Source organism: Periophthalmus magnuspinnatus, chromosome 19 (assembly GCF_009829125.3).
Source record: "Periophthalmus magnuspinnatus isolate fPerMag1 chromosome 19, fPerMag1.2.pri, whole genome shotgun sequence".
NCBI classification, from domain to species: Eukaryota; Metazoa; Chordata; class Actinopteri; order Gobiiformes; family Gobiidae; genus Periophthalmus; species Periophthalmus magnuspinnatus.
This window is the reverse complement of record NC_047144.1, coordinates 16,700,300-16,714,070: the sequence shown is the minus strand read 5'-3', so window position 1 is coordinate 16,714,070 and position 13,771 is coordinate 16,700,300. Positions and strand designations below refer to the sequence as shown.

At 40.1% G+C, this 13,771-nt stretch overlaps 1 protein-coding gene across 1 annotated transcript in view; it reads left to right on the top strand.

Annotated features, from left to right (window-relative positions):
* psme4b (proteasome activator subunit 4b) overlaps window positions 1–13,771 on the top strand; it is a 114,918-nt gene that overhangs the window by 16,093 nt on the left and 85,054 nt on the right. Inside the window, exons 6-13 of the mRNA XM_033984261.2 lie at window positions 1,882–1,945; window positions 3,052–3,126; window positions 3,219–3,341; window positions 4,424–4,516; window positions 8,921–9,099; window positions 11,643–11,729; window positions 12,131–12,317; window positions 13,045–13,134. Of these exons, the coding sequence (XP_033840152.1) occupies window positions 1,882–1,945; window positions 3,052–3,126; window positions 3,219–3,341; window positions 4,424–4,516; window positions 8,921–9,099; window positions 11,643–11,729; window positions 12,131–12,317; window positions 13,045–13,134 (898 nt within the window). The remainder of the gene's footprint in view (window positions 1–1,881; window positions 1,946–3,051; window positions 3,127–3,218; window positions 3,342–4,423; window positions 4,517–8,920; window positions 9,100–11,642; window positions 11,730–12,130; window positions 12,318–13,044; window positions 13,135–13,771) is intronic.

Here is a 13,771-nt window from a genome sequence, read left to right as displayed (position 1 = left end):
AAATCTGAAACAATATTTATGTTTTAAGCCTCTATAATTATCATAAGGACTTTTTCTTTGCAAAACTGTGGAGATTTGAGGTATTTTAATTGCTATGTGATAAGATGATTGAGCTGTGGAGGTGTGAATAACGATCTTTTATGGCTAATTTATATGTTGCAGCTCATGTCTTTTAATGAAACAGTCTTTAAAAAATGTTTACTTGGATTAATTTGGTATTATGCAGGTTAGCTATGTCAATTTATATATACAGTCTATGGTTTGAAGCCTACAATGGTAATTTTATAATGGATTAAACCAAGCAGATAGTAATTTTCAGTGAAGAAATTTAAATTACTTGAAAATTTTATAATAATGTGGTTTGTGGTTTTGTGGTTTTATCCAAAGGACACGAATGGTACGTATATTTCGGGCCTTAATATTTAGAGGGCTTTTTCTTTGCAAAGGTGGGGCATTTGGGGTATTTTAGTTGTAACATTTTGAGATTTGAGCTGTTGGAGGGGTGAATAATTCCCTTTTTATGGCTAATTTATCTGTTGCAGCTCAGACCTTTTTAATGAAACAGGCTTTAAAAATGTTCACATGGATTATCTCGCATTATTTAAATCTTAATTGCTAAAGTTGTTTCGGTATTAATGTAAATTCTTATCAAGACAGCTCTAGATAGTAGTTTATGTTGCTCTTAATTAGGGATGGGACGATAAGCAATAATATCCCTTATCGTAATAAAAAGGGTATGCAATAACCATTTGTGGGACATTTTATATAATTGTGATAATCGCCAACAAAGATAATCACCATTATATCTCCAGAATGTGCTGAAAAAGCTACTTATCCACAGGGGAGTTGATGGGGTACAAAGGGATCTATTGTCCCAGGGTCTTAGGGGGCCCAGGATTGCGAGGCTTCTTGACCCGGGCCCCCAAATTTCTGTTGACGGCCCTGTTGATTCATAATATTCTTCGCCAGATTGAAGTTGTTTTCACTAATAACAAAGTACAGTTATATAAAAGTTGTTTAAACACAAAACTCATTAATAAGATTATTCATATCCATAACATTTTTTAAACTGTCAACAACTTTAATTGTTATCGTGATATAATCATTAATCGAAATTATTTTGGCCGTGATAATTGTGACACAAAATTTCAATAGCGTCCCAGGCCTACCCTTAACATCAATGATTTCTGAATGTGTTATTTTGTCAGCGTAAACCTCTGACCAGACTCTAACCGTACAAAGAGATGACAGAAAAAAAAACGACAAAATGAAATGTTGGCTCTGTTTGGGGGTTTTAGATCGTAATGATATTTTTCTTTCCTGGAATCTCTTTTGTACCATTGTGGTTTGGGTCCCGGTGTCTGTGTGTGTTCTTCACTATATTTGCTCTTTCAAAAACCCATTTGTCTGGGTCCACTGTTGGACTCATCAGCAATTTCTGTGAAGTTTCCACAATACATCATTTTATACTGCATTTTCCCATTTCACTTTTTTGAAAATCTACCTGAAAGAGACTAACAAAGAGGCCATGTTGTTTGGATTTGAGATGCTTGGGGCTTATATCATGTAAACTACAACTGTTAGCTTAATCGCTATCAAATTAAAGCAAAATTCAACCATTCATAATGCAATTTTAACTGTATTTCCTCTGCAAAATACTAACTATCTCGTCTTATGTAAAACTCGTTAACCCTGTAGTTTAGATCTGTGCAAACATGTTCTGAAATTAGCAGTTCAATGTTAATGCCAAACACTGTATATATAAACGGACATAGCTAACCTGCTAGCCGCCGTGCTCCAAATAGGAAGTGGACCTGGCAGCGCTTCCGGCTCCATCGACTCTGGCTCCAATTCACTTTCTATTGCTTTCTATTTTTTCAGATTGTGGTTTGATGAATTAATGAATCTGTGGTTGTCGGTGCAAAATCAGCCCAGTTGGGAAGGGGTAAGTGACCCCAAACATTCCTCAGATTTTTTTTTTTTTTCACATTATTGATCAGATGATTCTACAGTATTCACATTTCCAGACTTTATAAATTCTGTGAAACAAAACTTAAAGTGGTATTCCATTGTGGCCCGACACATTTTCTAACATTTCATTGAGGCTGAGACAGAGAAGTTGTAAAGTGCTTCATGTTATTGGCTGTGTCCTCTTCCTCCTCTTCCTCTTCGTCGTGTTCAGATAAGATTTTCCATTTAGTGTGTCCTTTCAGTCCTTAAACTTCATCCCAGAAGAGAAAATGGCTTTGTCTTTTATTATAATACTCTTGTGGCAAACTTTGTAGTAGAAGTAGTAGCAATAGTAGGACTAGTTGTAGTAGCAATAGTAGTAGTAGTAGTGGCAGTAGCAGTAGTTCTGGACTGGTAGTATCTAGCAGTTTTTGTTGTAGTAGTAGCACCAGTTTATTTTTTATTAGTTGTTTTTTACTTTGAGATTTGTTTTATAATGAACAATATATCAGACATTGAAATTTTGCATAATTTCATCAAAATGCACAATAATACTGTAACAGGGTGGTTATGATTCAGAGGTTAGGGGGTTAGGATCAGACAGTGGACAGGGAGCTGCAGGTGGATGTCACAACATGTTAAACATTACACAAATAAAATGAATACTTAACCAGAGACACTTCTGTGTTTAGAAAGAGATGTGTTTGTGTCTCAGTGCTAACGCTAATGCTAATTTGAGTCTTAATGAATATTAAAACAACACCACAAACTGAAGTATTCTACATATAAAGATAATCACATAATCTTTATTTTAATTAATCTGAATTTGAATAGGTTGTTTATTTTATATTTTCTGATTTTAATAAAAGTGACTGTTAGCTTTGAGACATAGTGAGTTAGCTAGCATGCTACTGTGCACAGACCCTAGTTGATATATTTCCCACTACTTCTTAGCATTAGCAGTGGTATTAAGCTGAACTAAAAACAAACGTAATACTTTTTAGCACCTGTATTTCAAAGTAGCTGCGTTTTTTAATCTTTATGTCAAAAACACATTGAGAATATATTTATTTAACTTGCTAATAATAGTTTTTCTTGCAGCATCTTGTGAACCTGTTTGCTCGACTGGCCAACGACAACATCGGATACGTGGACTGGACCCCTTATATCTCCACAGTCAGTCTTACGGTTATTTAAGTATTTTTGGTGTGGTTTTAAGATGAGTTTAATTAATTAATAAAAAAAAAAAATGTTATTATTATGTTCAGATTTTTACAAGAATCCTTCGTAGTTTAAATCTCCCCGTTGGCGTCAGTCGAATGGTGGCTCCTCGATATCTCACCAACTCGTACGACCCTGGGCACCTGGTGTTGTGGATCACAGCCCTACTGGTTTGTCCCTGAAGTTTTATTTTGTAGAACGAAGCAATGTAAGAAGTAACGATATACGTAGAATACACAGAAATGTATATATAATAGGTGTGGGACGATATTGAAATTTTGTGTCACGATTATCACGACCTAAATAATTGCGATTAACGATCATATCACGATAACAATTAAAGTTGTTGAAATTTTATGGATATGAATAATTATAATTTTAATGCTATTAATAAGTTTTATATAATTGTACTTTGTTGTCAGTGAAAACAACTACAATCTAGCAGAAAATATTATGAATAAGCAGGGCCATCGACAGAAAACTGGGGGCCCGGGTCTAGAAGTCTCACAATTCTGGACCCCCCTAACACCCTGGAGCCTGGGACAACAGTGGATAAGTGGATAAGTAGCTTTTTCTGCACATTCTGGAGATAAAATGGTGATCATCTTTGTTGGCGATTACCACAATTGTATAAAATATCCCACGAATTATTGTGTACCCCTTTTATCATGATAAACGATATTATTGCTTACCGTCCCATCCCTAATAAATCCACAGACAACTTTTCAAAATCTTATCCTATTAAAGTCTTTATTACTAATCTATGACTCCACTCTCCCACTCACGTCTATTTTTAGTTCAGTTATTTCTAAACAATGTTCAGTAATTAACACAATTAACACAGTCCAAGACGTTTATATACCACCTGTTCTAACTTCACTTTTACGAGAAGAAAACTTTGGTAAATGGGTCATTAGCGTTTGCGTCTCTCTGCACATTATGTAGGGTTGAATTGAAATTGAATCAAAGTTGAAAGCTCTAATTTTTGAAGTACCCAATTTCCACTATTAACAATACAACATCCTCTCTTATTCTGTGTAAAACTGCCAATCCTGAAGTTTTTACCTACACAAACATGTGATTCTTGTCTTTTGTCAATTCTTCTGGATGTGTTTCAAATTAAATCTTTGAACAGAATCTCAATATTTAACATAAATCATAAATGTAATGCTCGTCAGAAAAGGCACAGTGACACATAATCCTTGTTGTTGCTGTATCTTTGAAATAATCAATCAATCAATTTTATTTTTAGGGTGGTCCAGGAAACCCCGCCCAGAAAGAGCTGACCTGCCTCTTCAACAGCATCGCATCTTTCTACCATCCGTCCAACCACGGGCGCTGGCAGGTAAGTCTCTTTCCTCCCCCTCTTCTTTTTTCTGTCTCCTCCCTCTATCAAACCCCAAACAATGCAGCGGTCTCTTCCTTTTTTTCCAGCCCTATCACCTCTACCTTTTTCCTCTTTTTCTCCCTCCTCCCTTTCTCTCTGCCACCATCTCTCACCCCTCGCCCCATCAAACCCCACTTTGTCCCCCTCTCTCTTCCCCATCTCCCTCTTTCTCTCCTGTCCTCCTCTCCTTCTCGCTCCTCCTCCCCTCTGTTTATCTCTTCCCTCTGTCTCCTCTTTCTTCTCTCTCCTCTCCCGCTTACTCCACCGTCCCTCTTCCCTCCTTCTCTCCTCGCCCGCCCTCCCACTCTCTCTCTCTCTCTTCTCTCCCACCCTCCCTCCCTCCCTCTGTCCCTCTCTTCTCTCCCACCCTCCCTCCCTCCCTCTGTCCCTCTCTTCTCTCCCACCCTCCCTCCCTCCCTCTGTCCCTCTCTTCTCTCCCACCCTCCCTCCCTCTGTCCCTCTCTTCTCTCCCACCCTCCCTCCCTCCCTCTGTCCCTCTCTTCTCTCCCACCCTCCCTCCCTCCATCCCTCTCTTCTCTCCCACCCTCCCTCCCTCTGTCCCTCTCTTCTCTCCCACCCTCCCTCCCTCTGTCCCTCTCTTCTCTCCCACCCTCCCTCCCTCCCTCTGTCCCTCTCTTCTCTCCCACCCTCCCTCCCTCCATCCCTCTCTTCTCTCCCACCCTCCCTCCCTCCATCCCTCTCTTCTCTCCCACCCTCCCTCCCTCTGTCCCTCTCTTCTCTCCCACCCTCCCTCCCTCCCTCCCTCCCTCTGTCCCTCTCTTCTCTCCCACCCTCCCTCCCTCCATCCCTCTCTTCTCTCCCACCCTCCCTCCCTCCGTCCCTCTCTTCTCTCCCACCCTCCCTCTGTCCCCCCTCCATCCCTCCCTCCGTCCCTCTCTTCTCTCCCACCCTCCCTCCCTCCCTCCCTCTCTTCTCTCCCACCCTCCCTCTCTTCTCTCCCACCCTCCCTCCGTCCCTCTCTTCTCTCCCACCCTCCCTCCGTCCCTCTCTTCTCTCCCACCCTCCCTCCCTCCGTCCCTCTCTTCTCCCACCCTCCCTCCCTCCGTCCCTCTCTTCTCTCCCACCCTCCCTCCCACCCTCCCTCTCTTCTCTCCCACCCTCCCTCTCTTCTGTCCCACCCTCCCTCTCTTCTCTCCCACCCTCCCTCTCTTCTCTCCCACCCTCCCTCTCTTCTCTCTCCCTCCCTCTCTCTCCTCTCACTCTCAACCCTCCCTCCCTTCCTCCTCTCTTCCTTCCTCACTCTCTCTATCTTTCAGACCCCACACATTCACCTTCTCATTCCTCCTCCACAGCCCCCCTCTGTCTACACCCTCTTTCCTCTCCTTCTCTCTCCTCTGTCATCCCTCCTCTCCCTCACTCCCTCCTTCTCTCCCTCATCCCACCCTCTCTCAGACCCCACACATTCACCTTCTCATTTCTCCTCCACTCTATCACTTTCCTCTGCCTTTTCTCTGTCCTCTTCCTCTCCCCCCCTCAAACCCAACACATTCACCATCTCATTCCTCTTCCACTCTGTCGCTTTCCTCTGCCTTTTCTCTGTCCTCTACGTTCCCTTCTCCCTCCCTCTCTCCCTCTCTCCCTCAAACCCCACACATTCACCGTCTCATTCCTCCTCTACTTTATCTATCGCTTTCCCTCTGCCTTTTCTCTCTCCTCTGCCACCCTCCCTCCTCCCACTCCCTCTCTCCCTCCCTCTCCATCCCTCTCTCAGACCCCACACATTCATAAAGGCGTTACTTGGAGTGTGTTTTCCGTCGCTTGTTGTCCCATTGCTTTGATTTATAACCTGTCATTCAGAGCTTGGCCGGCGTCTGTGCTGCAGCAGCTCAATAATGAAATGCAACTCCAGGAGAAACGATGATTTCACTGTTAAGTTCAGGTTCAGGTGGACTGTGGTAAAAAATAGAAACTTAAATCAGAAATATATGGTCACTATTTTAAACTTTGTGTTACTATGACTTTAAATCTACAGTATAAACAGGCTATTCAGGGTTAAAAGGTTAGATTTTTAAGAAAGCAGTGATTCTCAGATGGCTGTGTAGCTGTAAGTATTAAATATGTCTAACTGAGCATTTTTAGTAACATTAGCTGGAAGGGAAGGGACTGCATGTATGTCTATGGCAGAATGTTGAGCAGCGACCATGGTGATGCAATGCACACATTAGCGAAAACTGCCTGATAAGTTCTTGAGAAAATGTAAAATGGATGTAAACAGCGGATTTTCAGGAGACTGTGAGAGCGAGTGACAAACTGAAAAACTGTTGTCTAATTTAATTCAGTTAACCAACATTTACAGAAAACAAGCAAATGGATAAATGTCCCAGAGTGCCCCCGTCCTCAGATCCTCCTCCTGCAGGAACAACTCACAAAACCCAGTGGGAAAAGGCGCTAAACCAGGGCTAAACCAGGGCTAAACCAGGGCTAAACCAGGGCTAAACCAGGGCTGAACCAGGGCTAAACCAGGGCTAAACCAGAAGTAAACAAGTACTAAACTAGGACTAAACTAGAATTAAACTAGAATTAAACCAGGACTAAACCAGGACTAAACCAGGGCTAAACCAGAAGTAAACAAGTACTAAAATAGGACTAAACTAGAATTAAACTAGAATTAAACCAGGACTAAACCAGGACTAAACCAGGGCTAAACCAGAATTAAACAAGTACTAAAATAGGACTAAACTAGAATTAAACCAGGGCTAAACCAGGACTAAACCAGGGCCAAACCAGAATTAAACAAGTACTAAAATAGGACTAAAATAGGACTAAACCAGGGCTAAACCAGAATTAAACAAGTACTAAAATAGGACTAAACCAGGGCTAAACCAGGGCTAAACCAGGGCTAAACCAGGGCTAAACCAGAAGTGAACAAGTGCTAAAATAGGACTAAACTAGGATTAAACCAGGGCTAAACCAGAATTAAACAAGTACTAAAATAGGACTAAAATAGGACTAAACCAGGGCTAAACCAGGGCTAAACCAGGGCTAAACCAGAAGTGAACAAGTACTAAAATAGGACTAAACTAGAATTAAACCAGGGCTAAACCAGGACTAAACTAGAATTAAACCAGGGCTAAACCAGGGCTAAACCAGGGCTAAACCAGGGCTAAACCAGGTTGGTCAAACAACATTCAGTTCTGTAGGGCAGAGTCCATTCAGGACATGCTAACTAGCTTGTGACTAATGTTATTTGAGGGGGACTTGTTTAACAGCACACTGCTGTAGTAGTTCTTCATGGTCAGATTTAGCTAAAACAAAGCTCAAATTAAAGAGTAACAAAGCTTCAGACAGAACAGTGCCCCCAGTTAACTTCACACCCCAGAGAATGTTGACGACATCAGCTGTGAAGTATCAGTTTTGCTTCATTTGAGTGTGAATAGGAGGTAATATGTTCCCTTTGTGCAGCGGTGACGGAGACTGATACTGAAGGCTCCAGAACGTCTTTGTCTGCCCACAGTCCTCATTATCAGGGACATAAACACAGATCAGCCGCGTTGTTTTGTTAGTGTTTATTCACTCTTTTCTCCTTAATAAGAACAACAGCACACATGGCGGAGCTCTGAGTGCAGTGTCTAAATCGTGCTTTGGCCCTCCTTCTGCGAGCCAAAGTTTGAAGCGTGCCTGGGCAAACGCAAGGGGCTTTCTACGGTTGGACACGGATCACTTGGTCTAATTTGTCCACAGCCTGAATTTTAACTTTGTTTTTCAAGATTTTAACAGCTAAAATTGAAATAATTGATAATTATGTAAGTATTTCCATACAATTTTGTGAAATCTAGTCTCATTAAAGGGTCCATAATACGCCAATTTCTGATCTGTGTTCTAATGTTGTTTCCTCATCACAAACAGTCCCGGAGTTGTGTTTCATTTCATTCACACGTTTAACACACAAATCCGACTTGGAGTTCTTCTCTCAAACATAAAGTGCTCCGTTCCACCTTGTGATGTCATGTGGTAACACAGGAAGTGCTCCACTGCTTTTAAACTATACACTTTCACTAGAATCATTTGGATAATTTCAGCTCTATAGAAATGTTAATATCTATCAAACACAAGATAAAAGGTTAACTTGAAAACTACCACTTCATGACATCACAAGGTGGAACAGAACATTTTGACCTTTGGAGATGTAGACAGACTAAGACTAATAAAGTGTTACTCAAACATGTGAATGAAACAAAACACAACTCCAGGTCTGTTTTTGAAGAGATAACAGTATTATAACATGACTTAAACCCCACAAGGTCCATTTTGCATAATATAGAGCACGCTGTTAAATATCGACTTGTTCTCGGTATTTTAAATCTCTTTTTTGTGTTTTATGTTTTATTTGTGCATTTTCAGGCTCGTCTAATGCGTCTTCTTCAGCGTTTACCAGCGAGTGTCGTTCGGCGTGTCCACCGAGAGCGCCACGCTGCCCCCTGCTGGATCACACTGGTCCCTGAGTCTCAGAGACTCACAGATGAAGACTTAAGAGAGTTCACTCAGAGTTTACTAGGAGCAGCTCTACTGGCCATGTACAGGTACTGCAGAAACACTGAATTTACTCACTTTTTACTATTACTCAAATAAAATAATAATAATACACCGTCTTAGGCCATTTTTCTCATTAGAGTTAGTTATAAGCTAATAAATATTGACCACCTTCCCTTTTGAACATTTGCATTTGGATAACTTTCTAAATATATTCTATGATATGTAATAGAATGTTCAGACCTTGTTTGTCACCATGGAGATGTTGATACTTTTTCTAGAATGTTCCATAGTATGTCTTTAAATGTTTTTTGTAAAAAGAACACTTGTAACTGAAGACAGACAGACAGTAGATATTTATAAGCAGATAAGAAGAAACATTTTTCAGAAAAGCAATAACATCTCCATTGAAACAAGATCAGGCATTCTCAAGTTGGTGCGGCAGTAAGCTTTTTATTGTTTTATTTTATTAATTTTGTTATTTTGTATGTATTTATTTAATTACATTGTTAATATTATTATTATTTATGTATTATCATTATTATTTTTATTTTTATTTTGGGGGGATCTTGATTTTGTTACCATACAAATATAAAAAAAAAAAAAAATGATGAAAAAATATCTCCATGCAGACAAATGACAAGTAGATTGTAGACCCCCCATCAGAAAAGTTGCATATTGCATCTTTAAAATATTTGGTTAGATTTGTTTACTGTAAGTAATCAGAGTTTGCATTCACACATTAGTGACATTTTGAAGTCCACCCTCACAAACAAAAATACTATGTTATTACAAACCAGATAGAACACCAATTAGCAGATAAACTAGCTGCCAGAATGTAAAAATAGACCCTTTGCTGATCTTATGAAAAGTATTACCACAAATGTGTTGGTGATTTGGCTGCAGCAGAGCGCACAGGTGCCATAGTGGGAGGAGGGTTGTTTTTGTTTCTCAGTGGGGCTTTAGAGTGGGCTTATCGTTTCGAGGATAATGCCAACCATTTATTTATTATTATGCCTGAGTAGCTGCGACCACAAAGATGGTTTTAACGCTACATCCTGAGTGCATATTTCACACCTCCTTTTGGGGTTTGTGACCCTTTTAAACAATGTGTAATTTAGCCTCTCTTTGCACACAATTATACAAAATGGAGCCATTGATTTAGCTGCTTTCTGGAGCGTTCATTACTGTTCTGTACAAGTGGACTCTGAGAGAACATTGCTGTAGTATTTATTGTTTAGAAAGAGTTTTTTTATTCTGTCAGCTGGATAAAGGTGAAGGCGGTTAGCTACTCATCCAACCGGCTTCTGCAGTTCTTCTGCTGTCGTTACTACCTGGACAACGAGGGGCAGGCAAACTTCATGACGCGGGCCACAGTGTATTCTAAAATTTGACGGAGGGGTCGGGCCAGGATATATATATATATATATATATTTATATATATTACATTACAGATTTGGCCTGTAACATGTAGCAAAGCATGAATATGCAAGGATCATTGTACAAATTGTTTTCCAAATGCATTAATTCAATTGATAATTAATTTATTAAATTTCAGTTAAATAAACACAGCAGAAAAACTTTGAACAAGGTTTACCCTTACCTATTTTAATATAATTTGGTCACATTCGGCGGGTCGGATTAATAAACCCAAAGGGCCGTAGTTTGCTCATGTCTGCCATAGTCTGTATAAAGAAGTGGACTAAGGGAGTGTGACCTCACCCACCCGTTCGGCTCCAGTCAAATGAAGCTCATCGAGGCTAGAGCAGTTATAGGGGACAATTTGGAGCCGAGTTCCATATTTGTAATTCCAACCACGAGTATCATAGCAACCAAAGAGCCAATCTGGAGTGAGGCTGTTGAAGATATTGCCCCTTCCCACCCGTACTGCTGGTTTAGCCTGGGGTGGGCGCTTAGCAACACTGTCTATCAAATCTGTTGCTAATGCTAACGCTAATAAGAGCGATATCATGAAAGAAGGTGCCTAATTCCTCTATTATTGATATATACGCTGAATTATAGACACAATAGCAAAATAAAAACTCCTGGATCATGTAGAGCGGGTTAATACGAACATTTTAAGACCAAAATGGTGAGTCTGACAGCAGCAGTTACAGAGAGAGGAGCCACAGTTTTTCAGTGTGAAGGGAATTGGAGCCAGAGTCAATGGAGCTTGAAGCGCGCCCATGATCACTTCATATTTGGATTGCGTCGGCTAGTGCGTTACCCATGTCCATTTATATATACAGTCTGTGGCTTAAATACATGGAGGGGGGGGGGGGGGGTCTGGTATGTAAATTTACTAAATGTACTGGTTAAGTGACAACATTTCAGTTTTGGCTGTAAAAAACTTAAAGTGTACGATTTGAACTGAAAAGTCTTGGATTGCTAAATGAATGTGTTGTTCTGGCTGTATTCACTTGTTCTATTGTGATTTGACCTGGAATGTAAACTAAAAGTCCTGCCAAAGCATTTGATTCACCTGTCGGACAATTTGCCAAAACCACTCTAGCCCCACTCCAATTTCAATGTCATTGGAGTTACTGTGATGTTTGTTTTGTCTGTTTGTGCGCCCCCTGCTGGTGATGCGCAGTAAAACGGGAAGCACTGATGCAGCCTACGCTCTCCAAAACCTGGCCCTCCTCACTCCAGAACTCATCCTACCACCAGTGCTGGAGAAGTAAGTTTGATTTATTATACTGGATTTAAAAAAAAAATATATATATATAGCCACGGGCCCAACCATGTTTCCAAACAATTTTACAATTATTAATATTAACTACTTTGAATGAAGCACAAAAACCTTTTCATATTTTTTTCTGTATTATTGAGGTAAACTTTACAAACTGTATTTATCAGCTTAAACATAATGGTTCTTAAGCATGCCTACTTACTGGAATTTTTTGGTACATTTCCGTATTTCAACCTTATTAAGTAAATAGTGATGTAATCAATATACAATACTTCTTCAATAGATAATCTAGTTTTTATTCAAGTTTTAATATTTTTTTAGTATCTGGGTATAGATTTTTCGACCTCCTTAACCTCTTGTACTCATAGTTTTACACTGTCTTGTTCTAGGACGTATGTTGCCATGGAGACGCTGACTGAGCCCCACACACTCACAGCCACTCTGAGCTGCATGATCGGTATGGCCCGGAGCCTCGTATCAGCCAACAATAATTACCCAGAAGGCCGAGCGCACGTGGTCCCTCTCCTCATGGGCTCCCTGCCTGGTGTCGACCCCAACGACTTCAGCAAGTGTATGGTAAGGGACAGCTGCTTCTCTATAAAACAGTAAATTATGTAGAATTTTCAGTTTTATCCATGTTATAAAGATTAAAGGTGCACTATGTAACTTTTCTAATGGAGCGTCCGCCACCTACTTGTCTTTATGGAGGTGTTATTTATTGCTCTGCTTGGAATGTTCCACAGTATGACATAAAACGTGTCTATCTCCATGGCGACTAGCATAATGCCTCAAGGTCAAATCCCAGCTTTTTGAAAGTCTCACAATAAGAAATAAGATTTTTAAAGTGGTTTTGAGTGGTAAATAAATCCAAGATAGTTTGCTTAATGTTATACAGTGAGACATTTCAGGCAATCTCCATGGCAACAGGCATAATGACGATAAGGATGCATGTGTTTAAGGTTGTTTTTTTTTAAAGATAGTTAGCTCAATGCCATACAGTGGGACATTCCAGGCGGAGCAATAACATCTTTATGGAGACAAGCAAGTGATGGACGCTCCACTAGAAAAGTTACATAGTACGCCTTTAAATTTGCGACTAGTTACTGGATTATAGATTTTTTCTTAGTTTTAGATGATGTCCTCGTTTAGACCTAGTTTAGTCTGAGATGGAACATTCCCTGTTTACTCCCATCATCTTTGAATGCTGTACATTTTGTAGCAAAAGCCCCAAACAGGAACATATTTTTGTGAAGACTTATGGAATGGATTTAACGTTTATATAAATGTGTGTGTTTTGGTGCAGATAACGTTTCAGTTCATTGCCACCTTCACGACTCTGGTGCCTTTAGTCGACTGCTCCTCTGCTCCGTCTGATCACCCAGAGCTCACTGAAGTAAGAACATCCAGAGCTATCTATATGTTATCTATGTATCTAAGTCACATTTATGTAAGCCGGTGATGGAGGAAAAAATATATGATTCATAAGGGTACAACGTCCCAGGATCCTGGTTTAGTTCTGATGTAGACTCAGAAATATCTTGATTTAGACATAGAAATATCTTGATGTAGACTTAGAAGTGTGTAGATGTAGACTTATAAATATCTTAATGCAAACTTAGAAATATCTTGATGTAGACTTAGAAATATCTTGATGTATACTCAGAAGTATCTTTAGTCTTGATGTAGACTTAGAAGTATCTTGATGTAGACTTAGAAGTATCTTGATGTAGACTTAGAAGTATCTTGATGTAGACTTAGAAATATCTTGATGTATACTCAGAAGTATCTTGATGTACCTCAGAAGTATCTTGATGTAGACTTGGAAGTATCTTGATGTAGCATCATGCATCAAACTGCATCATCTGCCCTTAACGCCACCAACACTGGGTGAAGCGTCTTGCCTAATATGACAGAACTTGGTCCAAATGGAAATCAAACCACCAACCTTTGACGAGGTTGGAGGTTTGAGCGCTCCAGCCTTTTGTCATCCAACATGGCTGTATAAAACAGTCAGGCCAGAATGACAAACA